This window comes from Phyllostomus hastatus, unplaced genomic scaffold, assembly GCF_019186645.2.
Source record: "Phyllostomus hastatus isolate PE091 unplaced genomic scaffold, TTU_PhHast_1.1 phas_contig_495, whole genome shotgun sequence".
In the NCBI taxonomy this organism is placed as follows: domain Eukaryota; kingdom Metazoa; phylum Chordata; class Mammalia; order Chiroptera; family Phyllostomidae; genus Phyllostomus; species Phyllostomus hastatus.
The window spans coordinates 7,314,875-7,342,579 of NW_025333895.1; the positions used below are offsets into that span (position 1 = coordinate 7,314,875).

General features: G+C 65.0%; 1 protein-coding gene across 1 annotated transcript in view; it reads left to right on the top strand.

The window, feature by feature from the left end:
• CFAP77 (cilia and flagella associated protein 77) overlaps positions 1-27,705 on the top strand; it is a 98,404-nt gene extending 70,699 nt beyond the window's left edge. Inside the window, exons 4-6 of the mRNA XM_045846298.1 lie at positions 2,640-2,745; positions 5,196-5,297; positions 27,583-27,705. Coding sequence (XP_045702254.1) covers positions 2,640-2,745; positions 5,196-5,297; positions 27,583-27,705 — 331 coding nt within the window. The remainder of the gene's footprint in view (positions 1-2,639; positions 2,746-5,195; positions 5,298-27,582) is intronic.

A 27,705-nucleotide genomic window follows, 5' to 3' on the forward strand; every position in this document is an offset into this window, starting at 1 on the left:
GTCACCACGGAGTGGAGGGGCGGGTGAGCAGGGAGCCCCGTTGTGACCTGCCGCGGGCTGCTCGGTGGGGAGACCTCTGAGCACAGGGGCAAGTCGGAGCCGCCGAACCTGCCCCCCAGACAGAGGCCCGGGTCCCCCGGTCCCCACGAGGGTCCCCCGGTCCCCACGAGGGTCTGCACCGTGCAGACTCTGAAGGCCACCGTGTGTGAGGCCCAGGGCTTGATCTCCGGTCCCAGCGGCACGGCCTTGGGGTCACACCTCTTCTCAGCACCCTATCTCCTCGTCCCCTGTCTGTGAAATAAGGTCATGGGGGACGGTCAGAGGCTCGCAACTTCTCCTGGGGCCCACACACCCCTGAAAGGGTGGACCCTCCCCCCAGACAAAATGCCTGTGCCCACCTGCTGAGACATGCCGTCTGCACCTTCCTGTTACCTCCGGGGGGGAGGTGGGGAGCGGGTGCCTAAGGGTGTCGGGGCGGACGACCTCTGAGGCCTGGAGGGTGGTTCCTGGACCCGGCGCCCCTGGACGCGGGGACACAGAACGTGACTCTAGCAAGGTTCCCCCTCCCACTGCACACCCCCCCCAGGCCTGTGCACACAGGAGAGCTTGCCAAACGCCGCCCTGTGGCGCCGGCAGCTGCAAAGGGCCCTGTGATTGCCAGGCCCGGCCCCTCTCTGAGAGGCACCCATCTGCACAGCGGTGTCTCCCAGTGTTTCCCAAAGTGTGGGCCGAGGAACCCCTGCATGTTCACTTCCTGGGTCTGCCGTAACAACCCGCCAACGCTGGGCGGCTGGAAACAGCAGGAAGGTGTTCTCTCCCAGTTCCGGAGGCCGGAAGTTCAAAATCCAGGTGCCGGCAGGGCCACGCTCCCGCTGGAGGAGGCTCGAGGGGACACTCTTCCTGACTCTTCCCTTCCGGCGCCCGGGGCCCAGGCACGCCGCCGCCACGGTGACAGCCCCACTCGGACCTCTGCCCCGACTTCCCCGCACCCTCTTCCCGTGGTGTCCCTTGCCAGAACACCTGTCGGCGGACTTAGGGCCTACCCTAAGGGCGTTTACATAGTTACCTACCCCATCCCGAGGTCCTTTTCGTGGATCCTTTACCGGAGTGCCCCACACTCCGGACTTGGCCCGCAGCGTCCTTGGGCGGCCCTCCCCCACCGCCCGCCTCCTTCCCCCACCCCGGGTCCCCTGCGGCAGCGCTGGCCACCGGCGGCTCCCCCATGCGTCGGGAATGGGGGTCGTGCCACCGAGGAGCTGGCAACTCCATCTCATGCATTTACTTTGAACCAATGCAAACTCCGATGTAAAAGCTGGATGGCTTGAATGTCGTCATATTTTAAAGGGACTCCGTGTTGACGTGACAGTCTGGGAGGTACATCAGTGAAGTTAATTTCGCTTGTTTCTTTCGCTCTTCTGAACCCGGCTCCTGAGATGCTTGGGCGGCGCGTTGGCCCGCGGGCCCACTCGGGGTATCCCCCCCGCCCCCCCAGGTATTTATCTGGTGGGCGGCGCTGTGTGCCTCCCATCGCGTCACTTCCGCGGTCCGTTTGTCACCCTCAGTGACGCTGATCATGAGTACATTGTGTGTTACGTGTATTTTACCACAGTAAGAAACACTGACGACCTGGCCCAGCTGCGGCAGCCTGGCCCACCCCCCATTGCAGTTCCGCATCCACCTCCCGCCCCGCGTGACCACCCTAGCCGCCGTGGACGGTGGTTACCCACGCCCACGGTTCCCTGCGGGGCTGTGAGAGCGTGGGTCCCCTCCCCCACTCCTGTCCCTCCGCCTGCACGCATGAGCTCCGGTTCTTCCGTGAGAACTCGCCCTGGTCACCCGCCCCGAGCAGGTCTCAGTCACAGCGCCGTCCCCGCTGCTCTGGGGTCTCACCCTTGGTCCCCGGGAGGGGGCGGTGGCAGTGCCCGCTGTGCAGTGTTGGTGGCGGGGGTGGGGGAGGGGATGTCCATGGAGCTCTGCGCAGGGCCAGTGCTCCTCAGCTGGAGCCTCCGGTCGGAGAGACCCGGAGCGGACACCGGAGGAGCAGACACCGGAGGCGGTGCAGACAGATTTTGCTCTGAGCCTCTGCGGCCGGGGAGAGCGACCCCAGGACAGGAGCCACCTCAGTCCGAATGCAGCACTGTCGGGGTGGGGGGGGGGCGGCGTGTAGCCCAGGGGCAGAGCACAGGGTCGGGGGGCGGACAGTGACTACGAGGGGACACCGAGGGGGGAGGGGCACCTGCTAACCTGCCTTACAGGGCTCTTGGTAGAGGCGGGCCTGCTCCACCCGCGTGCAGGGACAGGGGGCAGACGTCTCGGGTGCTTCGCTAAGACTGGCTTCTGGGGCCCAAGGATGAGCCCTAGTCAAAAAGAGGGCTCCGAGGAGCCCACCTCGAACCTGGTCAAGGGGACCATCTTTGCCACCTTCTCGGGCCCAGCCCTGGGCTGGCTGCCGTCAGCATTTGTGGATGCCTCCCACAAGGCACCCCCTGCCTCCCCCGCTTTTGAGCCTGGGGGTGCCTCTGGCGGCCCTGGGAGACGGGGCATGCCTGCAGCCCCGGGGGGTGGGGGGTGGGGGGCAGCCTGGGGAGGCGCCAGGGCCCTCCCAAGACCTCCGGGCCGTCTGGGCTCCCTCCCCGCAGGCCTTCCACGCCCCTCTTCGACCTGCTGCAGCACCGCTATCAGCAGCTGTGGGTGCAGGAGCAGAAGGCCGCCCAGAAAGCCATCAAGCTGGAGAAGAAGCACAAGGTAAAGGCGGCCTCCCTCCCTCCCGAGCGGCGAGCGGCCGACCACCGGGGCGGCGCAGGCGGGAAGGGCCGGCCCGGGCTGCGTCTGGGGACCGAGCTGCGCTCACGCTTGCCCCGGGGGGTGGCCGGGCATCGGGCTGCCCGCGGCTGTGCCGACCGGGCATGGCAGACGGTTGGAGCCGGACAGAGTCTTGGTGGGGGTCAGATTCAACAACCCCTGCCTAAGCCCCAGGAGGGGACGACTCCGGCCGGGGTCCCCGGGGCACCGGCCTGGGAAGGAAAGGCTGAGAAGGCAGAGGGTGCGGAGAAAACCGCCCTCCGGGGAGGCGCGCTGGAGCACACGGGTGCTGCACTCCAGGGGCGCCCTTCGTTTCGAGGGAACGGCTCGGCCCCCGGCCAGCGCACTGGGTGGGGGAGGGCATCATCTCCTCCTCGCCTCGTGAAAGCCCTGGAGGCGGATGGGAGGGACCCCTGCTCCCCTGTCACAGAAATCGAGCTCGGAGAGGCAGGCGGTGCCCACGCAGGGGACGTGGGGCTCGGGACCGACCATGCCCAGGCACTGCCCGTCTCAGTGGCACGGGAGGCCGGAGAGGGAGCCCCGTCGCCCCGAGACCAGCGAGGCCCTGTGCTCACGCAGAGCCCGAGAGCTTCGCGCGGAAGCACGGCCCCGGCGGTGTCTCTGGTTGTCATGACCATCACGACCACCGTCCCTCCACTCTGCACCCTGCTGAGAAAGGGGCTGCACACGCACCATCGTCCCGCCCGCCATCCCCCCCACCCCGAGCGCCCCACGAGGTGACGCCTTGTCGGGTCGTCTCGGGGAAACCGAGGCTCCGAGAGAGTGAGCTCGCGGCCAAAGCGTCAGAGCAGGCCCGGACCCGGGTGGCTCCCGCCCCAGAGCCTGGGCTTTTCCCCGATGGCGAGGCCCCACTCCTGCTGATCACAGGGGAGCTCGGGGTCCAGAGGCAGTGCCCTGGGGGAGTCTGACCTGGGACCCTGGTGCCCCCGGGCCGGGCCAGGAGAGGCCCCGAGGCCAGAGGGCACAACTGATTAATGAAACAAATCAAAAGGCCTTCGATGGGGTGGTGGTATCCCTGGTGAAACTCGGTCCAGCTCTCCCCTGCCCACGGCGCTGCCCGCGTGCCCGGGCTCAGGAGGAGCTGCTGTGGGAGACGCCAGAAGCTCGGGCTTTGCCCGCAGAGGAAGCCGCCTTGGCGGGCGGACGAAACCCCAGTGAAAGCCCGGGCAGACCCAGGTTTCGGGGGCCAGGAACTTCTATGCTTCGGACGGAGGTCCCGCCTGTTTAAGACTCTAGGTAGAGTCCCTGTTTGCCTGCTACCTCCCCGGAGGAATCTTGAACTTGGCGAGGATCACAGCCGTGGGCCCAGGTTTGCCTACACGGCTACCGCTCCCCCGGGGCACCCCACAAACGCAGAGTGCGGGGCCCGGCTCCTGCCGATTCGGGGTCGGAGGCCTGGGACCTGGGTCAGTGGGCCAGGGCTGCCGTGACAGGTCCTGCAGGCCGGTGGCTCCCGCAACAGAAATCCCTCGTCTTGCAGTTCAAGAGGCTAGAAGTCCAAGGTCGAGGCAGGGGCAGGACCGGCTTCTCCCGAGCACTCCCTCCATGGCCTGCGGACGGCGGGCTTGCCGGCGTGCCCCTGCCCAGCCCTTCCTCTGTGTGACACGACCGGTGTGTCTCCCTGTCACAAACACACCAGTTCTGTCCCGTTGGGGCCCCACTCCCTCGGCCCCGTTCACCCCGAGTAACCCGCCTGCGTGAATGCTCTGCCTGCAAACACAGCCACCTGTGGGGCCAGGGCTCCTCCGTGGGACTTTGGAAGGGGTGCCATTCCAGCCACAGCGCCCCCGTGAGCTCCAGGACCCTGTCGCGGGCTGGCCGGCACCTGCTATCGGCGAGGGGCCTGCAGGTCGGGAGGACACCCCACCCTCAGAGACGTCGCTGGCTCTGAGCTGAGCCCCTCAGCCGCTCCCCAAAGGAGCCCCCCTCCCTCGTCCCAGAGCGGGCCCTGGTGGCACCTGCTCCCGGGAGGTGCCCACAGTCCCTCGGGCCTTGCCCCTCCGTCTGAGCTCCGTGGAGCCCCCCGCTAACTGCCAGGGCTGTGCACGCCGCCGGGGAAAGTGACCTGTGTGCCTGGATGCGCCCCTGACCTCAAGGCAGCTGTGCGCATGTTCCAGGGACGACGCACCAGACACCCACCCCGTGTCCCCCCCCCCCCACCCGCCAAGTCCACTGGGCCACAGCTGAGGCACGGCAAGGGTGCAGGCGCCTCGGAATCGGGCCCGCGGGAGAGTTGGGTGGGGAGCAAGAGCCAGCCCCGGGGCTGCTGCCCCAGGAGCCCCGGCCCTCTACCCTCGTCGAGGCCCGGGCCGCAGCGCGGGCTTGTCCGGCAGCCAGGCGGCCACCTGGCCCCCGCACCTCCCTGCCCACAGGTGATCCTGGGGAAGCTCTACGAGACCCGGAGCAGCCAGCTGAGGAAGTACAAGCCGCCCGTGAGGCTGGACGCCCTCTGGCACATGCCCCACTTCCAGAAGGTCAGTCCCCGCCCCCGGCCCCCGGCCCCGCCCCCGGCAGCTGGCGCTCCCCTGGCCTGGTGTCTGCCTGCCCTCTGAGCGGGGAGGGGGGGCGGTTCTGGGGGCTGCTGACCCCCCGGGGGCCTGATGGCCACAGCGACGGCTCCCACCCAGGCAGCTCTCCTTCGTCCCTGAGTGCCTGGTGCCCAGCTCCAGGCCACTGACCCTCCACACTCACCGTCCCCTGGTCACGGACAGGACACAGCAAAGGCTGCCGAGGGGCAGCTTTGGGCCGAAGCCGGCTTCTGACTGCTGGAGCCCGGGTGCCCGTCCACAGGGGGACAGTGTCTGGGCCGAGCCCCTCCTCGGATGGGGCTGCGTGGGGAAGCACCACCTTCCGCCGCCCTGGGGCCTTGGGGACACAAGGTGGCTCTATGTTAACCGCCCACAGGGTGGCGCCCTCGGGAGACGGGAGCAAATGTCTCCTGGGGCGGCCGTGTGGGTGCGACAGGCACCCAAGACACCCAGCAGCCATGACGCTCCGGAACTGAGTGGGGTTCACTCGGCCGTTAGCCCTGCAGTGGGCCCCCAGACGGGGCCCCCCGTAAGAGCCGGGGCGCTGTGCAGAGGAGGGAACCTGGGGGGTCTGCAACAGCAACTTCAGGATGGGGCTCGGGCTGGGCGTGCCCAGCTGCGGCCACGGAGCCTCTCCAGGGGCCACGGCGGGCACTCGCAGCCCCGGGAGGACGGTCGCACGAAGCAGGCCCCCTGGCCGGCCAGACCCAGCCGCCACCTGGAGTTAAACTGCAATTTAGACAATGAAGGGCCGGTGGCTTCCTGAGCCTAATGCGACCGAACAGGCCGCCGATCCTCGCCACAGACGCCCGCGCGGCCTCTCGCGTCCTGCCCAGTGGCTCCTGTCAGCGCACGTCAGTGGCCGTTTGCCCGCGCCCGTCAGCCGCGCCGCCCCCGCGCGCAGGAGCGTGACTGGCCGATCTCGGGGGTGGGGTGGGGGGGCACCGGGAGCCAGGGGGCGCCGCCGTGCCGCCCGCTTGCCCTGACCCTCGCCGCGCTCGGCTCCGGTTCCTCGTCTCTCCGGTCTCCTGCCGGCGTGGCCACGGCCCTCCGCCCCTTTCCCGCCCTCTCCGAGGTTCCCGTTCACCTTCTCCTCCCCGGCCTCTCCTCCTGCGGCCTTTCCTCCTGGCTCTGGGCGCTCCGATTCCCCGCACACCTGTGGGTGGGGGTCCTGACGTCAGAGGGCGGGTGCTGCCCGGGGACGGGGCTCCCGGCTCCTCGGACGAGGGGCGCCCCGCTCAGCTCTCTGCTGCACGGCATCGGCCCCCAGCCTCTCAGCTGCGTCTCTGACTCCGGACCTGCCTGGTCTCTCCAGGGCGATGGACAGAGGGGCGCGCGGGCGGGGGTCTCCCGCAGCGGCACCCGGACAAGGCCCCCACCCCAGGTCATGGAGCCTCCCCGGTGGTGGGAACGCCTGTCTTGCCCACCGCACCCCCACGGGCCCGGCCCCCAACGCAGAAAGAAGCCGATGAGCTTCTGTCTTCCAAGGAGGAGCCGTGACGGAGCCGTGCCCGGCCTCTCCCAGTCCTCGCCCTGCTGTTTCAAAATCCCGCCACGAGCCACGGCAGCCACCCGGCGTGCGCCAGCCCCTAACGCTGCACCGGGCATTTCACCCGTCCCCGCCCCGCCGGGGGCTGGGCCCGGAGCCCGAGGCCCCATGACGGCAGGGCCCAGGCCGGACACGCCACCCATTGTGCCGCAGAAACCACGAGGAAGAGACTAGGAACGCCAACACAGGGGTCAGAGGGGGTTTTTCACCGTTTCGGGGACGCTCACGGGACTCTGGGAGCTCCACGCAGGACCCTCGGAGACTGGCACGTGCCTGGGTGCCGCCGGCTGCAGCCCAGCGCGGACCGGAGACCCACAGAGCGCTGCGGCCACGACCCTCACGACGCTCAGTCCCCCCACTGACGGGAAATTACCGAGCGCCACGTGCTGGCGGGCAGGCTCTCAGAGACACGGTGTCCCCGTCCTACCGACAAGGAGAGGGAGGCTCCGCGAGGGGAGGGCCTAGCCCTGGGGGGAGGGGACCCGGGTTCGGCCCAGGGCTGCCTAAGCCTCTTCTCCTGGCTGCGTGGGGAGGCCTCCTGGGGACCCCTTCCCCAGGGTGCCCCTTCTTCCCCCTGACAGGCTCCTTTCTCCCCCTGCACAGCACCATCCCTGCTTTAACTAAGCGCCTGATTGAGCCATTGGTCATTCCACGTCCCTCTTTCCTAGTAAAACGTGACCCCCGTCAGAACCATGCCCGCCACGTCCCCTGCCACGTCCCCTGCCAGATGCCCCGCCACGTCCCCAGAGCCCAGCACAGAGCCGGGCACCGAGCGGGCGGTCAGCAGGTGCCTGTGGGATGAATGAAGAGGCGGGTGAATGAATGAGTGACAGGAACATTTCACAGCCTCCACGCCGAGCGCACCACTGCCCGGCCCCGCCCCGGGGACCGCTGCCCGGGTCTGCACCCAGAGGCCGGCGGGGGTTGGCGGCCTCCGCCCACAGAGGCCTCAGGGGCTCCCCCCCCCGCCCCCGGAGGGCCTTTGTCTGCCTCCACTCGGGTCCTGCCGCCGCAGATCCCCCGCCCACCCCTCCCCGCCCTGGCCCCATTATGAAAGGGAAAAGCACTTCCAAAAAAGTGGAACCTGTCACAGTGATGGATAACCTAAATGAACTCTCCCCGCTCGCGAACAGATGTCGAGGCTGAACTCTGTCAGAAATAATTAAACACCTTTCACACGGAAAAGCTGCGGGCAGGCGCGGGCGCTCCTCGGGCTGGGTCATCGCCACCGAGCAAGCTGGCTTCCACACGGCTCGGCCAGCTCCCCCAGAGCGCCGCCCCAGCCCCCCCGGGCAGCCCGGCCAACCGCTGGGCCCTCACGGGGTCGTGAGCCCCGGAGGGACCCAGAAATGACCCCCCCCCACAGGGCAGTGCGCCCTGATCCCCGGAGACTCAGGCTGCCGCCTCCCCCAGCGCCCCACTCCTGGTCTCTGTGACCAGCAGGCGCCACAGGTGGCCGGTGCCCAGAGGGGAGGGCCAGCTGACAGCTGGCGAGTGGCCTTTCTGCCAGGACGTTTATGCTGGGCCACCAGCCAGCTCGGAGGGCCAGGCCGGCCACCGGACCTCCCTGGGCCTCAGTTTCCCATGAAACTGAAAATGGAGTTCTTGAGGGTCGCAGCCTACGTCAGGTTCCACGGCCCCAAGTTCACCGGTCCAGGAGCCATGGGGCAGGGGGCCTGGGGGCTCGTGGAGGGGGCAGACCCCAAAACGAGAGAGAACTGTCGGGGAGCAGCCCCAATTCCCGCTGGGGGACGAGACGTGGACTCCTGGCTTCCCGGCCCTGGGAGGACGGATCTCTGGGGGGCAGGGGGCAGCGCCTTCTGTGCCTGGCAGCGTTGGGCTCACGCGCCACCCCCCAGGGGTGCTGGGGTCTCCCAGGGGAGCGAGCGGCCGGTGGGGAGGGAAGGGTGTGCCCTGTCCGTGTGCACTCGTGACTCGAGGGTCGGCCAGACCTGGGTCACGGGGCGACCCCGCCACTCCCCACCTGTCAGGGGGCTTTACCTGTCCGAGACCCGGTTTCCTTTTCCTCGTGGTGGGATGGGACTGCCGTGAGGGTCGGCGGGAACACCTGTGCACCAGGGCCAGCGGGTGCCTGGCCCAGGAAGTCCAGCCGCCGAGAGGGCGGTCCTGGCCACCCCTCCCTCCCTCATCCGCTCGCTGGCTCACTGGCTCACTCCCTCGCTCGCTCCCAAATCTGGGCGGACACCTTCGCACCGGGCCCCCGTTCTCGGCGCCAACGCGTGCTTCTGCTCTGGGGCCGCCGGCAACGGGCGGGGAGCGCGGTGCACGGTCGGACAGACGGACGGACGGACGGGTCACCGCACAGGAACACGGCTGGATGGGGAAGATCGGGGAAGCCCGGTGTTCGCCGCCTCCAACGGTGGAGAAACGCCAGCGTGGCTGGCGACTCAGGCTTGGGGGTGGGGACCAGGGACGGCCGTAACCATCACCCCACCCCCACGACCCTGGCTCGGGCCTGCCCACCTGCTCACGGGCCTTTCACAGAAGCCCCCTCACGCTCCCCCCAGGTGGGCCAGACCCCTGGCGCGCCCGCCCGGGCCGCCCCTCCCTTCGGCCTGTTGGGCGGCAGAATTACTGCCGGCTCCGCCTTCTGGTCTCGAAAGCAACCTGGTCGGAAGCACACACCCTACGGCCCCTGATCGTAAGCCAAGAAGGAGAGACGTTTCATCCTTCCTCACAGAGGGCCGCTGGCGCTGCCGGCCCAGACAAAGGGGCGGGCGCTGCCCACACTTCGGGCCGTGCCAACGAGCTGCGGCGGAAGGCGGGGTGCCGCCCGGGAGGCTTACACACCTGACATCACTCGGAGAGAGGGTCCCCCGTGTTGTGACATGTCGCGCAGCCACGGGAAACGGGGGCTGCGCTTGCTGACGCGCCACTAGCGTAGCGTGGACGGAAAGAGCCGGCGCCGTCGGGAGAGAGGCGGCCGCCTGCGGTCGCAGGTGTGCGGGCTCCGGGGCGGGTGTCGGGAGAAGGGGCCCGAGCAGCAGCAGCAGCAGCGGCAGCAGCAGTGGCAGCAGCAGCGGGGGGGACTTGGGGTGAGGTGGGGCCCGAGTCTCCCCTCCTCTGGTGCTCTTTTCTGCACTGGGTTTTCACAGGGAGTTCGTGTAGCTTCTGCAAGATAAGGAAGGCCTTATCTTGTTTTTTTCTCTTTAATTTATTTATTTGTAGAGAGAGGGGAAGGGAGGGAGAAAGAGAAGGAGAGAAACATCCATGTGTGGTTGCCTCTCAGGCGGCCCCCACTGGGACCTGGCCTGCAACCCAGGCCTGTGCCCTGGCTGGGAATCGAACTGGTGACCCTTTGGTTTGCAGCCCGCGCTCAGTCCACTGAGCTACGCCAGCCAGGGCCTTTTACATGTTTTTAAAGGATGGGGACTCCGCATCCCTCCCAGGGGCTTGTCCAGCGCTCGAGCCCGTCCAGCCCAGTTCCCCTGACGGCTCCCCAGCGCTGCCAGGCTGCCGGCCGCCCCTGGTTACTTATGTTCAGTGTCCAGCAGGTGTGACGGCCGGAGACCGGTGCCCTGCCGTGGCAGTGACCGCGGCCGACTTGCCCAGTCCCGACCTCTATGACCCAAGCACCCCTTATAACTTACAAAATCCATGGCCAGGGGGTGCTGCCCAAGCATCCGGAGGTCTCCCCTCCCACCCGACCACTCCGCCTGCCCCCCACGGGCCGCTACCCCGACATTACATAGTCATTCAGTCACCAAAGTATGAGCAAATCGACTCCTTTCGCTCGGCTCTCCGTTTCAGCCCCACTGCTTTAGAATAATGGCCCGAGCCATTAAGCTAACGGTCTGATTTACAAGCCCTCGCGCCCCGGCTCCCACACCCGTCTTCGTGGACCACTAACCCTGCCTCGCTCTCCCGGGCCCCCGGCTCCCTGACCGCGCGGGGTTCAGGCGGCGACGGGGAAATCAGCAGCCAGCCAAGCGGCCGCCCGGGCCGCAGCTGATTAGCGAAAGCCGCTGAATCTCAGAAAAGGATTTTCTTCCCCGCCTTGGAGCTCTCTTGCAAATCATAGCTGGCTGAGGCGTTAGCTCTGCCAAACCCCAGGACGGGCTCAGGGCCTGTCCGCCCGCCCGCCCTGGGGCGGTCACCTCACCCAAGGACTCCCTCTGTTCCAGTAGAGAGGGGCCCTTCTGGCCCGGGTGTGTCCAGCCCCCAGGTCACTCCTGGCAGACCTGGGAACGTGACAGTGGAAAGTCGGAACGGCGGGAAACTGTCACCCGCCCCACTGTTCTTTCCACGCTGTTTCTGTAAGTGCTGACTCAGACTCATGTGCAGCTTCCCGACGAACAGCACGTTCACACGAGAACCTGAGCCTCAAAAGGTGCCGGCTCCGACCTTCCGGCGTCCCAGCTCCAGAGATTGGCTGGCCTTCGACCGGGCAGCCAGAATGACATGAAGTCAGGGTGACGCGAAGCCGAGACGACGCGGACCAGGATGACAAGGACCAGGATGACGCAGGCTGGGCCGTCACTTGCCCTGTCGGAGTGGACTGTGCTCGTCGGCGGCACCTGGAGAACTGTTCCACCCCTTCCCTTGACCTCTTTGTTCTGGTCCACCCCCTCCCTCATGCAAACCTCTGCCGGCCCTGAGACACGAGTCCCCCGTCTTCCGGGAGACGGGCCCTGAGACGCGAGTCCCCCAGGTGGCCAGCATCTGCAAACCAACCACGTCCCTTTCCCCAGCACCTGCCCCTCAAGCGCTGGCCCCCGCGGCAGCAGGCAGCCGGACCTGCGTTCGGCCGCAGGAAGGGCAGCTTCCAGACCTGCTGCCTCTCCCGGAGTCCCCTCCCCGGCGATGCATTTCAAAAACCCCATCTCTCCGTGCGTCGGAATGAGGACTCCGTGTTGCCGTGTGGGGTGCGGAGCGCAGGCGGGCAGCGTGTCACACACGGACACGGGGCGACGGGAAGAAGGACTCGGAGGTCCCCACGCAGATGACACTCCTTCCCCGCGGGCAGGTCCCCGGTTATCTTTCAGACGGGCACGCAGAGCGGGGGAAGGCAGGGGCTTCGTCGGCTTCGCGCTGTCTGGCCCCGTGGACGTACTGGGTTTTCAGGCACCTGCTCACGGGCGGGCATTACTGCTCACACTCTGGCAAGTCACACATCGCCAGCGCCGAGGCCCTGGGGGCAGGGACAAAGCCGCAAAGTTCCTGGAGCAGCCAGAGAAGTCCTCAGGAGAAATCCGGGGAACCGGGTCGTGCAGCGAGAGGTCAGGCGTCGGCGCTGGGGCCGGGAGAGGCCGGCGTCCCAGCAGATGTGGGAGCTGGCGCTTCTGACAGGATGGGTCCCCCGAATCCTTCCAGCGCCTGGGGACTTTCCGTTTAATCCAGAAAGCTCTTCGCCCCCACCGGGTGCGAGAATGTTCCACGTTCTGTTGTGAACATCAACCAGAAAATAGAGAAAGTCCTCCTGTTTTGGCATTTGCTATATATTTTTAGTCTCCAGAGACAGCGATTTCGAATCCCCAGAGAGAGAGCGAGAATCTCATGCTGAATTCTGGGAGCCAGCGGGACTGTGGGTCTCAGGGCCTTCCTCCAGCTGCTCCCCGAGGGAGTAAGCCCCCGGCGATCTAACCCGAATCTCCTGGCCTTGCAGAGGGGTTCGGGCTCTCTCTCCTCTCCGGGTGAGTTGTGCTGTGTCACCCACGCATCCCTCATTCCCACGGGTCCTGGCGTGTGAGCCTCCCTCCCCAGGCGCCGCCACTGCCGCCACCGCTGCTGGCGGGGTCTGAGCAGCCCAGCACACGGCCGGCTGCGGGGTCCAGCAGATGCACAGCCTCTGGTGCTTCGCTCGGATTAACTCAAGGTTCGTTTGCGCTGAGATCTGTCCCGAGTGTGGGTGGGACGAACCGAGAGGCCTCCTCCTTTCCTCAAAGAGGTCTTGGGACCTGCTGCCTTGGACGGGTGCGGAAAAAACAGAAGCGGGGAGTTTGCCCCAGGAGGCCTGGCCGGAGGTGTCGAGGGAGGAGCCTCCAAGAGGCTGCTCTGAGCCGGAGCTCCCAGCCGACGAGGGCTCAGGGCCGAGCGCCTCCTCCATGCCAGGCTGGGCGCTGTGACGGCCGATCCCCTCCGTGTCTACACTCGAGTAACCCTGTCTACACTCGCTAACTCGATGCAGCAGAGGCAAGTCACGCTGTTGGGAGAGGAGGGAGCGTGCCCCAGGCTCACAGTTAACCAGCCTTGCAGAGTAGGCGGAGGCCTGCACCCTCTGGGGGCCGCCTCCAGGCCTCAGGCCCTGGAAGGGCCGATAAATACCAAGGACCTGAGGTCAGGGGCTGGCGGCGGCGGGGGGGTCGGGGAGCTAAATGCAGGGCCCGAGAGGGAAAGTGGACGGCGGTCAGGACCACGGGCTTTTATAGGTGTCCGGAGGGTCGTGGCCAGCCCTGCTCCGGCTGATTTAAACCCTTGCAATAAACTCACCTTTCCCCTGCCCTGAAAACCTTCGGACCTGGCGAAAACCCAGGAGCATCTTCCGAAGTGTAGTTTGGCCCGAAGGCTAAAGAGGAAAGAACGCATTGATCCGGGTCCAGGCTGGCTGCGTCCAAAGGCGTCCGGCAGAGGCGGCCGGGCGGGAGGGCGCCACCTGTGGGCTCGGAAGCCTCACAGCTGCAGGATTGGGGCCCGAACTGCCTCCCAGCACTGCCGACCTCGAAACGTGGGGGTGAGGGGAAGGTCAAGGAGCGATCGCTTCCCGGGCTGGACGAGCTTTGGCTCTCGGCTCCTGCCGTTGGTTCTCAGACGCAGCTGTGCGTGGGGGTCCTCTGGGCAGAGATGTGAGTAGCAGACTCAGGGGCCCCACCCGGAACCCCGATCCGGGGGGTCTGAGGTGGCCGCCAAGCCCGTATTCTCGGGGAGCAGCTCCCCTCAGCCCCCCTCACACAGTCACAGTGAAAGCACCGATTTCCCAGGGCAGGAGAGTGCAGTTTCATGTTTGCTGGGAAGCTCGCTGGGGCTTCGAAGGCAGCGAGGGCTGTGCTCTTCCGTCTTAACCTGCTCCGGCTGCCTTAGCACAACTCCACGCGGGGCCTCAACCACAGGCCTTTCCTTCTCCCGGTTCCCGAGGCTGGGGGTCCAAGACCAGGGTGCTGGCCGGGGTGGGTGCTGGTGAGGGGGTACGGCATTGCTCCTGGCTTTCAGATGGCCATCTTCTCGTGGGATGGGGGGAGGGGGGAGAGAGGGGGATCTCAGCGTCTCTTCTGATCAGGGCACGGATCCCATCACGGGCCCCACCCTCACAGGCTCCTCTGACCCTAATCACCTCCCAGGGCGCCGCCTCCACATACCACCCCATTGGCCGTGTGACTTTCAGGAGAACACTGTTCGGTCCGTGGCAGCCCCTTCCCAAGTTCAGTCCGAATCTGCCCCCTCTCCTCCTCCTCCTCCTCCTGGTCGTGCTTCTCCTCTGGAGCTGCGTGGAGCCCCTGCTCCGCCTTCGGCGTGAGAGCCCGAGGCACCCGGAGGCTGGCACTGAGTCCTCACGGGTGTCCAGACGCTCGCTTGTTCCTCGGGGCGCAGAGTTCTGAGCGTCGCAGTGACCTCGGGCCACCCGGAGGCCGGGACCTCTGCCCCTCAGCGCTGCGTCCTCTGCTTGTGCCCACAGTCACAGAAACCCTAACCCTAACCCTAACCTTCCTCTGCCTTTCCACACACGTCTGAAGACCACTGTGCTTGAAGACGCCCACCAGTGCCGCTTGCATCATTTAACACAAGCATCTGTGTGAGCATTCCCTTCCTGGGGGCAACTGCAGGGAAACCTCGCAGGCAGACCCCCAGGCTGCTCCTGACAGAGACGGCAGCAGCCGTCAGGTCCTCCACACCCTGGGCACCTGCCTCGGGGCCAGGGGTCGGGCTGCGACCCCTGGGTGGGCGGTGCAACTCCGCGTAGGCGGTGTAACTCCGCGTGGTCGGCAGAAAGTCTCTGCTTACGCAACCTCGGATATCTCATTTCACGTTACGTAAAATTCCCCAGGCCCCTCCCAGTCGCTTGCAAAGAGATAAGGCACAAACACTGAAAACACCTCCTCTGCCTAGAAGCCGAACTGAACCAATCAGACAGAGAGGAGCCTTAAGATGCATGAGTCTTGGGTGTGTTTCTAAGGGCTCTGCTACCTTATCCCAGGCTCCTAACCCACCCACCCATCCATCAGTCCATCCATCCATCAGTCCATCCATCCATCCATCAGTCCATCAGTCCATCCATCCATCTACCTGTTCATCCACCATCCATCCATCCATCAGTCCATCCATCAGTCCATCAGTCCATCCATCCATCTACCTGTTCACCCATCCATCAGTCCACCCATCCATCCATCAGTCCATCAGTCCATCCATCCATCTACCTGTTCATCCATTCATCCATCCATCCATCAGTCCATCCATCAGTCCATCAGTCCATCCATCCATCTACCTGTTCACCCATCCATCAGTCCACCCATCCATCCATCAGTCCATCCATCCATCCATCTACCTGTTCATCCACCATCCATCCATCCATCAGTCCATCCATCCATCCAGTCCATCAGTCCATCCATCCATCCACCTGTTCATCCATCCATCCATCCATCCATCCGTCCATCCATCCGTCCATCCATCAGTCCATCAGTCCATGCATCCATCCATCCATCCACCTGTTCATCCACCATCCATCCATCCATCCATCCATCTATCAGTCCATCCATCCATCCATCTGCTCATCCACCCATCCATCCATCAGCCCGTCCACCATCCACCCATCCGTCTGTCTGCTCCTCCATCCAGCCAAGATTTGTTGAGTGTCTACAGAGTGTCCCTAACAGTAGAGTCACCCCAAGACCTTTGAAGGCCCTGTCTCCCGTCGACGTTTCCCGTCCAGAATACGGCCCGAACACGCTCGCCGCCCAGCTGAGGACCGTTCACTCCAACACTCCAATCTGTGACTCGGCAGCGTCAGCCCCGTCAGTTACAGACAGGTTCTGTTTCTTCGCGAAACACACCCGAGAAAATTCTTCCTGCTCATCATTCCGACCAGAGAACAGGGGAAAGACAACACCGAACCCCAGCAGGTGCGTGCCGCCCCACTGGGCCACGGACACCCGACCTCTGCGTGTGTCCCCCGCCTCCGCGGCAGTGAGCCTGGGCCGTTCAAAGCCCAGGTGAATAAGTGATAAGGCACTGATGGGCGCCGCGCGGTCGACTCGGCAAAGGACTTAATTTGCAGCCGAGCACAAAATCAAAGACGCTGTCAACCGCGGGACCGCGGGCCCACCGCGGGACCTAGCGCTCCCTGAGAAAGCACTGTCAGGTAAATTTCCAGAGAAGGTAATTAAGGAGTCCCCATTGTCTAAATTCGGCAGCCAAATTTGGAGCGCTGGGACTGGAGGCGCACTGGGGGTCTGGGGCCTCCCCCCGGCCTGGCCCTTCATCAGGCTGAGCAGCGGAAGTTTTCGGGGGACCGGCCGCCGCGTCCCCCTCCCCCTTGGTCTCCGACAACGTCCCTCTGGCCCCGCGCGCTCCCGCAGGTGTCTTCTTGTCGCCGAAGCGGCAGGCAGCAAATGAGATCGCCGCTTGTGGGACAGGGGTGAGATTAATAGACAAATGCATAGACCTCTCTGAGAGCTGGCAAGCGCCGATTAATATGTATCAGGTGCCCACGGTGTTCCTGATACCGAGGAGCAACATGCACCACACACACACACACACGCACACGCACACGCACACACGGCCCTGCGTCGGGGAGCCCGTGTCGACTGAAGAGCCCCACGCAGCCCGAGCGCCGTGGGCTCGGAGGCCCCCCCCGGAGGCAGAGCCCGGTGGGGCTCAGGTTAATGTCAGAGCAAGTGGCCTCCACTCGCTGAGAAGATGCAGCCAGGTGGCGGCGTCGGCCCTCGGCCCGCCCCGGGAAGAAGGGCTGAGCCTCCAGCCCAGGTCTCCAGGCGGGGGGGGGGGGGGCTGTCCCGTCCACAGAGTCCCCTCCGAGGGTCTCATCAACACACGCCCTTCACAAACCCCTCCTCAGCTCTCAGCTGTGCCGAAAATAAAATAAACCCCCCCACCTCCCACTCTTGGGGACGAGTTTACCACGACCCTGCGAATCCTGCTGTTTCTAAGTGGGGTGGGCGGGGGAAGCACCCAGCCGGACCCTCCCTGGCCCCCCCACCCCCCAAGAACAGCACCGAGCACAGCGCCCTCATCTGGGCCGTGACAAGCAACGGGGCCCGCTCCCGGCAGGCAGCTCGGCTTGTCACGGCGTTTGCTGACAGCCCCCTCGAAAACAGCCCTCGCTGCCCCTGTGAAGTCCCGTCCCCGCTCCCCTTCCGTCCTGGCTCAGACGGGTTCTGAAAGGCGAAGAGTCTGGGAGAACACGGGCGCTCGCCCGCCCCCGGCCCCGCCACAGAGGGAGAGCGGCCGCCGCCGCCGGGCGTGCGCGGGGCTGACGGGTCTGCTCACCTGGCCCTGCGGTGCACCGCCTCCAGTTAAATCAAAACGGTTTGTTTTTAATGGTCTTTTACACTGACAAGTGGGCGATCATTTTGGGCCCACGAGCTGTCAGGGAGCCGAGGCAAATCCTCCGTTGATAATGCCCAATGCTTCCAATTAGGAGCTGAGGCCGCTCCTGGCGCGCTAACGATTCCCCAGCCGCCCCCCGGGCCCCTTCGGCGCTGGCTGCGGCTTCTCGCCCGCGCCGCAAATCACTGACACCAAACGGAAGGGCCCGTCTCCTCGCCACGCCAGGCCCGGGCCCTGTTGGGCTTAATGAGCCGATGGAAGTTTCGCGGCTCCGGCGCTAAATTCTTTTCTTGTTTGACAGCTGCTCTGCTAAGGCGAGTGTTGACCTTATAAAAGATTTAGTGTTTCTCATTATTTTCTGTCAAGCTTCACAAGTGATGGCTCCGCGGTTATCATTTGCATCCCGGGGTGCGGGCGCGTGTGAGTGAGTGTGCGGGCGCCTGTGTGTGTGTGCAGGCGTGTGTGTGTGAGTTGCGTGCCTTGGCCGGGGCTCCGAGGTGGAGAGGGGGAAGCCGGACCACGGCAAGGGGTCTTTCTCGCCCCTCTCGCCATTTGGCTCCTGCCGGACGGCCTCCCGTGCGACCCACACCTTGGGCTGAGAGGTTTCAAAGAGAAGGCAGCCGAGAGGCAAAGCCCAGATGAAGGAGGGGATCGGAGGGAGGGATGGCTTCCAGGCACCCCCAGCGGGGGGGTCTCGGTGGCGGAGGCCCAGCCGAGCCGGGCCCGGCACCCGGCAGTGCTGGGGCCACACCCCCGGTCATCGGGGTCCACGGTGAGCCCTCGCCAGCCAGCCTCCTCCCTCTGCTCGGCCTCCTGCACGAGGATCCAATGGTTTTCCAAAGCAGAGCTGCTTATTACAGCGTGGCCCGTGTTGCTGTCCCCCGAGACGACTTGGGCCCCATACCCACGCGAAACCGGGCCGTTCTCTGAGGGGCAAGACTCCAGGGAGTCCGCAAGGGCTCCCGGGCCCGCCTCCAGAGTGCCCCTGGGCTCACGGGCTTCGGCCCCCACGTCCTCGCCTCCTGCTCACCTCCCCTCGCCCCCCCCAGGGCCATTCCAGCCGCGGTGGCCTGAGCAGGAGGGAGAGCCAAGGGCAGATGAACGCGGGGATGTCTTCTCCTGGGGGCTCCGTCTTCCTCCATCCTTGTTGCCGGGGAGATTCTATTTTGATCTCTTAGAGCGCACACGCGGCACCTGTTCCCACCTGCGCCCAGGGCAGACCTTGCTAATCAACCTCTGCACGCTTTCTCACGAGCCTCCGTTCAGCCTGAGCACTTTTGGAGCAGCCACGGCGTCGGCCATCCGTCAGTGCTGACGGGGAGACCAGGCGGCCGCCGCCCCGCCTTAGAGGTACCGCCAGGTATCCAGAAGCCCCTCGTCTCTCTGTGCCGCCTTAAGATGACTTTTACGTAAAAGGAAATAAAGCCCTGGCTGGCGTAGCTCAGTGGATTGAGCGCGGGCTGCGAACCAAAGCGTCGCAGGTTTGATTCCCAGTCAGGGCACATGCCTGGGTTGCAGGCCACGGCCCCCAGCAACCACACATTGATGTTTCTCTCTCTCTCTTTCTCCCTCCCTTTCCTCTCTAAACATAAATAAATAAAATCTTTTTAAAAAAAGGAAATACAATAGAACCCACTCAGGGGGAAACAGAGCGATCGAACGTCATCAGAATTAAAAACTTGGGTGCTCCAAGGGGTAACATTGGGGCAGCCGCGGAAAAGGAGAAAATGTTTGTAAATCAGGAAGCTGGCAGGGGGCTGTGTCCGCATCCTGCTCTCGCGGCTCGGGAATGAAATGTCAATAACCCCCGGCTTCAAAGTGGGCCGCGGGCACGCACAGACACCCTCCCGAGAAGGCACCCAGGCCGCCGCTGCGGTGTGCGGCATCGTTAGCCCTCGGGCGCGTGTGAGTCAGAGCCGGTGAACTGCTTCCCGCCCACGAGGGCGGCTGTACCCGTGACTCTGAAAAGACAGGCGGCAGCCCCTGCCGGCCAGGATGGGGCGAGATGAGCAGCCTCGCCAGTGGCTGGTGAGGGCGCTGCAGCAGGTTCCCCGAAAGGCTCCCCACAGGGCTCCGGTCTGACCCAGCGGCTCCGCTCCCCAGAGAAATGGCCCACACACGTCCACGCAAAACCGTGTCCATGAGGGTGCCTAGCAGCATTACTCACCACAGCCAAAAAGTGGCACCAACCCAAATGTCCGTCTTTTTAAAAGATCTTATTTATTTATTTATTTTTAGAGAGAGGGGAAGGGAGGGAGAAAGACAGGGAGAGAAACATCAATGTGTGGCTGCCTCTCGAGCGCCCCCTACTGGGGACCTGTCCCGCAACCCAGGCAAATGCTCTGACTGGGGATTCAAACCAGTGACCCTTTGATTCAGAGGCTGGCACTCAATCCACTGAGCCACACCAGCCAGGGCCCAAAATGTCCACCTTCCAATGGGTAGATTTTATGAATTACAGCTCAAAAAAGCTGTCAAAAAAAAAAAAGGTCCAGGCCCCTTGAATAAAAGCAGCCCACCGGAATCAGATCAGCGCTCAGCGCCTGATTCCGTCTTTGGAGCTGGCGGAGGGTGATCGCTGGCCACTGGGAAACGGCCTCACGTGACGAGGGAGGGTCTGATTTGTCCTCAGTCTCCCCTATTGTCCACTGTGACTCTCACTCACCTGAAGCCCGTGACACCTGGAAGCTGGAGAAGAAGGGACGGGTTCTCGGGACACTCGGAAAAGCGCCCCACCTGGGTGTGACCCTGCGGTTCACCCGCCAGCATCTGGCGCACAGACCCGCCCTCCCCAGCCGCTGCCGGCCAGCCCTCGCTCATCCGTGGACGTGACCAGGGGACACAGGTACAGCTTCTGGAAACAGCAGCTGGACTCTCGTTTCCAGAGACGGGCCCGGGGGCGGGGGGGCGCCTTTGTCTCCGCTCTACGGTCAGCCGGGCTCAGGCCTGGACCCTAGGGCGGGCTTCCTGCCTAGAGCTGGGCGTCCTCGGGCCAGCGTCTGAACCGTCCTGAGCATCAGCACCCCCTTCTCGTAAGGCGAGGATGGCCCCCCTTGCCCTCGGGGGCCCGTGGATCTGCACCCCCTCCCCTGGATGGTCCCCCAGCTCTCACGGCAGACCAGCACGGAGGCAGGCGGGAAGTTTGTTTTCCCAGCCAAGTTCGGATGCACTTGGCGACGCAGCGCGTGTCAGCAGGGAGGGCCCGGGCCCGTGTCCTTGCTCTGTCTATTTTTGGACCACAGAGAAATGAGAGCCGGCAGCAGAATAACAATTTAGGGGACCAGATGTCCCGGGAGAGCCTGTCGCCCTCGTTAATTAGTTCAAGTCCTGAACCTGCAACATCAGAGCTCAGGGGCCAGCCCGCCGGCCAGCGGCGCCCCGCGTGGGTCCGTGTTGTGCCGGCGCCTCTGACCCCCAGCTGCTCCCAGCTTGACAGGAACCGCTGACCTGGGACTGATCCATAATCGCCAGCCACCCTCATTAGAGGAGACAGCCCCTCAATCTTTTAAAGCAAAATCTCTCCCAGTCACCTGAGCGCTTGTCACTTAGGGAAAAAAAAACCTAAACTAAAATCTCTATAGCTGTCATTTTTTTCCCTAGCTGTTTGGCAGGTTATTTTTTTTAATCTGGCTATTTTTTTTTTTCCTGACTCCTGCCTATTGCTTCCTCGGCCCCCAGATATGGCCGAGACTTGGTGTCCTTTTGGGGGACCGTCCTGTGACTCATGAGAGGGGACCGGGCAGCCGGCTGGCCCCACTGGCCCTTTTAGTAGGACGCATCGGGCACACGGGAAGCTGCTTGCCTGGCGGAGGGTCGGCCCTCCGTGGCCGGTGCACACACACAGCCTGCCACCGGGCGTGGGGAGAAGGCGCCAAGGAAACCCAGCGCCCTCCTGCCGTACGGCGCCCGGCGTCGTGGCTGCCCCATGTCCCCACCCAGCCGAGGCCTCCCACCGAGGGAAGGAGGCAGCAAGGACAGAGGAGAGAGAGGGCAGGATGCCACTCGTCGTTTAGCGCGTGGACCAAGCAGTTCCACCAGCCAAGGCCACGGCCACCAGGCAGGGGAACTCAGCCCCCGGGAGGCAGGAGAAGCCGACCGGGCAAAGCCGTGGGGACGTCGGCAGCAGCCAGAGCCACCGAGCACCGGGCGTGAGGTTTCCTCCTTCGAGGGCGCCGCTCTGCTCAGGATGGAGCCGCCCACAACTCAGCACCGACGACAGTGACTCTCCCCGAACCGTGTGCGTGGAGGAGGGGCCCTGCACCCCCTCTCCTGCCCCCGAATGGAGTGGAAACCCGGCTGTCTCTGTCCCCACCCCTGCCCCGGGCGAGGCCAGGCTCGGCCTTCCAGCACTTTCCTTCCTCCAGGTCGGTCTTCCCTGGAGGGGACTCGTGCTCGAACAGAGCAGGGGATTGATTGCCGTGTGTGTCTCGTGCTCTTCGGAGAAACAGCGCCGCGCTCGGGGCCCCTCTGCACAGCAAACTGGCTTCACGCGCCCCTGTTTCGGAGACGTGTCCGCGCTGACTCACGGAGCCCTGCAGCAGCGCCGGCCCATCCTGGGGGGGGGGGGAGCACTGTCCCCGTCCGCCCCATCCAATAAATACCACCGGGTGCTGGGCACTTGGAATGCGGTTAGGGCGACCCACCTTTAATTTTAGTCACTCGACATTGAAATGGCCACACGTGGCTGGTGGCTGCCCCTCGGGATGGTGCCTCTGTAGGGTGCTCATTTCTGCGGCCGCCGCGTATTCCCCTGCACGAATCGGCCACCTACGGACGTGCAGACGGACCACCGTGTCAGGGCGAGGACTCCCGTGCACGCCCCTCCGCAGAGTTCTGTGAAAGCGTCTCCAGGGTACACATCTATCTAAGCTCTGGCTGGCTGGTTCACAGGGCGTAGAAGTCATGGAAGTCAAATCCCGCTGCGAGGGGCTGTCCCCGGGAACCAGCAGAGGGTGAGGCTCCCACTGCTGAGTCAGACATCCCCACGCACCAGCCGGACGGGCATGACGCTTCCCTGCTCCCGTGCGCTACCCGCGGCCTGCACGCCGGGCCGAGCCTCTTTTCTGGCGCGGGGTGCCTGCGATTCCTCTCCGCCAACAGCTCGGCCGTTTCCTCTGCCCGCTTTTCGGTGGCCGTGGGACCCAAGGCCACCTTCGCCTCCCTGTCTCTGCCTTGTCCCTCCAGCCTCTGTTTGTGCGTCACCTCCCCCAGGGAGCCTTCTCTGGCCCCAGAGGGTGAGTGTGACGCCTGCGTGTGATAAGGTCCCACCGAATCTGCTCCTTCTTTCAATACTCCACTGCGCCAGTGGACTTGAATGGTTGGTTGTGGAATTGTATGTTTTATTACTGGTTTCTTGGCTCCGGGGGAGTGGAGGCTTTCTCAGTTCTCCCTGTGTCCCAGCGCCTGGCCCAGACCCCGGCCCAGACCACGGGGTACCTTCTCTCCCCCAGTGCCGGTTCACTCCACACACGTGTTCCCCGTGCAAAGTGGGTCAGACCTCCCCAACAAGCGTCAAAAGCGAAAACTCAGCCAGTACCTAACAAAACAGCTGATCCCCACGGATGACTTGGGCGCCAGAGAAACCACATGAGAACTCAGTCACAGAAACGTAACTAACAAAAGTGCCTGGAAATTTCAAAGCACATTTATAAGCACCTTGAGGACCAAAGACGAAACCCAAACAAAATCCGAGAGGGATCAGACGCAATGAGAACCGAAGAAATAAATATACTCAAGCCGTGTGGGGTGAGATAAAAGAACGTTTAGAAGGCACGCGGTGGCTAATGCCATGCTCTGTAAACGCTAGGGTCAGGAAAAAGAAAGATGAAAAGGCAGTTAGCCGAGCAGACAGCTCTCGACGTTGGAAAAGAAGGGACAGAGTAAACTCGAAGAAGGAAAGGACGACGTGCACAGCGAAACTGGACAACTAAGGGGTGTCGATCAGACGAGAAGTTGGCTCATTGAAAGTGGATCCGAAAAGTGTGGGTGCTTTGGAATGAATTGGGAAGGGAAACCCAAGGATCTAGGTCCGGGGTGAAGTGGGGGCCACGGCGGCCAGGGAGTGGACCAGAGGGCCGGTGGCGAGCTGGCTGCGGGACCCGGCTCTGCCTCAGACCCCCGGGGACCCTGGGAGGCCGATTCCCGCCCCCGGGCCTTGGACTTCCCATCTGTAGAATGGGAGCGCAGGGTTCCATGGCCTGCGGGGTCCTTCCCGACCCTGGCCGCCTGGGAGTCTTGCATTGCAGTCGGGTACCCGGGAGGGGACTGCGGTTCCTGCGGGCAGCGCTGACCACACATCTCTCGTACGAGCTGACGCTGCTCACCTTGCCTGCCTCCTCTCCATGTCGGCCCCCCTGACCCCCACCCCCCCACCTCCATGCTGGCATGTCTTCTCCCTCTTCCCACGGCCGGCCGGCCTTCAGCCCGTCCCGGTCACCTAGGACACTCTGCCCGTCCTGTCCCCTTGGCCGGGCAGCTCATCGCCTCCAGAGAGACCTCCCCGCCCCCAGGTGGAGGTTCAGCTCCCACGGTGCTACTGAACTGTCACGAAACCATTCATTGCACCTGGAGCACGTGGCAGCCTCCCACGCCCCCCCGTGCGCCGTCCACGTGGGCGAGCGCCCCGGCCTGTCTCTCTCACTCACCCCGGGGGTGGACACACCCCGTCCTCATCTCAGGGGCCCATCGGAACGGGCCCCGCGCCATGGCCGACCTGGGTAGCCCCCGCCCCTCACGCCGCCGCCCCCCACCCCCCCCCCACCCCCCCCCCCCCGGCGCCCAGGGCTGCCGGCAGCCCCAGCGTTCGCCTCTTGTTTACCTGCATGGACCTCCGAGCGACTCGGCTCCGTTCAGCCGAGCTGTCTCCCGCCAGAGCCGTGACAATTTCTTAGCTCCAGGCGGAGACAGACTGCAGACGGCTTAATTTAGAAGCGTCTCCGAAGGAATCCCTTGCTCCGCGCAGCCCTCCTCCTTTGGCTCCGGGGGTCCGCAGGGTCGTGACCACGCACAGCTTGAGGCCTGACTTGTAATCAGGATCCTCCTCTCCGGCTGCGCTGCTGGTTTTCGGAGGAGAGAGCCGGCGCGTGGGATCGCGGAGCCGCACACGGTCCCCGGCCACGGCTCTCACCGGCCGCGTCTCCTAAGCGTATGCTACCAGGCGGTGGTGGTGGTGGAGCCCCGCCGCTCCGGGTTCTCCGTGAGAGACCTGGGGCCCCTGTCCCCCTGCCTCTATAAAATGGGGACAAAACTGGGCGCTCTAACTAAGGCTTGTGCGAAATGCACCCAGCAAATCCTGAGCCCGCTGTGGCGACACGGCCGTCGGCGGGAGCTGCCAGGGGGGTGGGGACCCCGGCCGCGACAGCAGGACGGACCCGCCCGGGGCACGCTCTGAGCCCGCTCTCCGTGGGCTCCCGTGTCCCGCTGGGGCATCAGGGGTGTCGTGGGTCCAGAGCAGACCCCTCCCACATGGGGGCGAGCTGGTGCTTGAGTCTGCACCAAGCCAGCACCACTCAGCTTCAGCAGCACCCACCACCCCCCCACATCTTGCGGCTCCTGGTGGCTGCCGGCGGCTCCCGGGCTGTGGCCACGCGGCTCCAGACTCTGCCTCCGTCCTCACGCAGCCGCCCCTCTGCCTCTGGGTCCTCCGTCTCTTATGGGGAAGCTCATCAGGGGGTCCTTCTGGATAGTTCACGATGTTCTCGTTTCTACACCCTTAAATACCTCTTTGAAGACCAAAGAAGGCCACAGCCACAGGTCCTAGGGGCTCAGACGCTGGGTCTACGAGGGCCGACATGTGTGAGGACAGCAGACACGTGGACCGCATGGCTACGCTCCCCCGCTGGGGGCCACTGGTGACCGCGCACCCCACCAGGGACAGAACCGTTGCCACTGCAAATGCTACAAAAGACCGTGGCAACCGGGGAGTCCCAGCCGGCTGGGCGTTCGAGGCAGGCGGGGCGCCCACGAGGCCCCCAGGGACTGGCGCGCCAGCCGCGCCGACAACGCAGCTGCCTTCTGGGAGCCACGGGTGTCAGGAACATCATGCCCCGGTGCAGAAATCAAGCCATCCTTGCCAGGGACACGGAGGTGTTCCCTGCGAGTGTTTCTGTTTTCTGGTTCTTTTCCTGTCTTCTCCACAACATCCGTGAGGCCGCTGGGCACTTTCCTGGAGCTGAGGACGAGCTCCCCGCTGCCAGAGCCCGGGAGACCCCGACGCATGCATGCCCAGGAAACCTGGAACCCGCAGCGGGGGCTCCGAGGGCCCCCGACAAGGGCCCCGACGCGGGTCCCGGGGCCTGCAGAGCTGGCCCGCACTGTTCCCCGCATTAGCGCTTGCTGAGTGCGTTTCTTCCCAGAGGAGATGGTCGGGGGCTTCCCACCGAGTCTCGAGAGTGTCTGCATCCCACAGAGATGAAGACGCAGGTTCACGTCCCGGAATAACTAACAAGCCTCAGCAGGGGCAGCCACTGCAGGAGAATATTCTAGAAAGAAGCCAGAACTTCACGCCTAGAGGCTGGGGGGGCAGAACTCAAACAGAGTCTGTCTGCCGCAGACCCCCCACTGGGGGGCCGTCCCCGGACCGAGGCATCTCGGGGCCTCGGCTTCTCATCGGCCACGTGGTGAACGGTCAAGCTGGACTCCACCGGGCCCTCCTGCCCCCGGTGTTCCTGCTGCCCCCCTGCGCTGAGCCCAGCTCCCGGGACCCGGGGTCAGAACCTGAGGCATGGGTCTCCTTGACCCTTTGCAGTGGCCCGGACCTGGGAGTGGGGGTGGGGGGCAGGGTCCCAGAGCAGGGCAGCGGAGGCAGGCCTCAAGGAACCAGGAGGTCCCATCATGGGCTCTGCCCCTGGCCCCAGGTGGCACGTGACCAGGCCTCCACCTTCGGGAAGCCACCACTGGCCTGCGGGCTCTGGTTCAGGGTCACTGCCTGCCCCCCCCGGGGGGAGGCACCCATGTGTCCCAGCTCCATGCTGGGCCCGGTTTCGGGCTCTGAGCACAGACGTTGTCCTTGCGAGCTGCCCCGTGCCTTTCCTCCACTCCCGCTCCGTATTCCCCTCCTCCACCCGCCCTTCCCTCACCCGCCCTCACCCAGAGCTGCCTGCAGCCCCCTGGGCCTCGCTAGCCCCCCACCCCAGGGCTGACCCCCCTGGGTTCTTGATAAGGGGCTGCGGCCGTCCGGGAACACGGGTCCCGCTTTATCCCAAAGACACAGCAGGGCAAACCCAAAAGGAACCCACCCGCCAGCCCTCCCCCGGGCCCCCTGGCCCCCTGGCCGACGGCTCCGACTGCCCCCAGCCAACACCCGCTGCCCCCTTTGGCCCGTGCTTGTCCCTCAAGCCAGGAGTGCCCCCTGAAGGGCCTGCCCCAGAATGGACTCCCGCTCCGGGAGGTGGGGCCGATGCCACCGGTTCACTCACTGCACCGCCACCCCTGCCACTCTGACAATGGCGACCCAGCGGCTGCGGAACCAGTCAGTATGGCTCTGCCGGGGGAGGCGCTCCCATGCGCTGCTGTGTCCCCAGTGCCAGAGGGGAGAGGGAAGGAGGTGGGGCGGAGGAAGGGGTACATAAACAAGGGGCCCAAGCCCCTCCTCCCCCTGCCCCCTCCTGCAGGTCACCCTGAAGGAGTGAGTCGGCCTGTCAGGGGGCTGTTCTCAGCCCCGGAGGTGATGGAAAAGATCCAGGACAGGGAGGGGCTTCCCCAGAAGGAGGCTCAGCTGAAACAGCGACTCCACAAACCGTCACCCGGGTCTGCTCCCTCACCGGCCTCTGCCCGGGGCTCCTGGGCAGCTGCCCCCCAAGAGGAGGGCAGCAGGGTCACCCTCGCTGAAGCAGCATGAGGGACAGCGCCTTGAGGGACAGGCCCTGGGTGGGGGCGGCTCGTTGGGGGTTTCAATGGCGGGACGTCAGCGCATGCAGGTGAGGCTGGCTGTCTCCTGCCATCACCATGTGAGGCCCACTACACACTCACTGTCCCCTGCAGGGAGCTGGACAGGGGACAACACCCTGCCAGCCCTCTGTCCTCGCTCCTCTCCCTCTTCCAGCTCTCTCATCACAGCTGCAAGGGGCAGGCTGGGCGGGCAGGCAGGCAAGAGAGGGGGAGGGGACCCCAGGGTGCAGGGCCCCGGAGCACCCGTGCCCACCGACTTGCTGTTCCCCCCACCCACAGGTGGGCCCCCACCTCGACACCTTCCCCACCGAGGCCGATCGCCAGAACGCTATGAAAGCCCACCGGCAGGAGCGGGCCGTGCGCCAGGGAACCCTGCGGATGGGCAACTACACCCACCCCTGA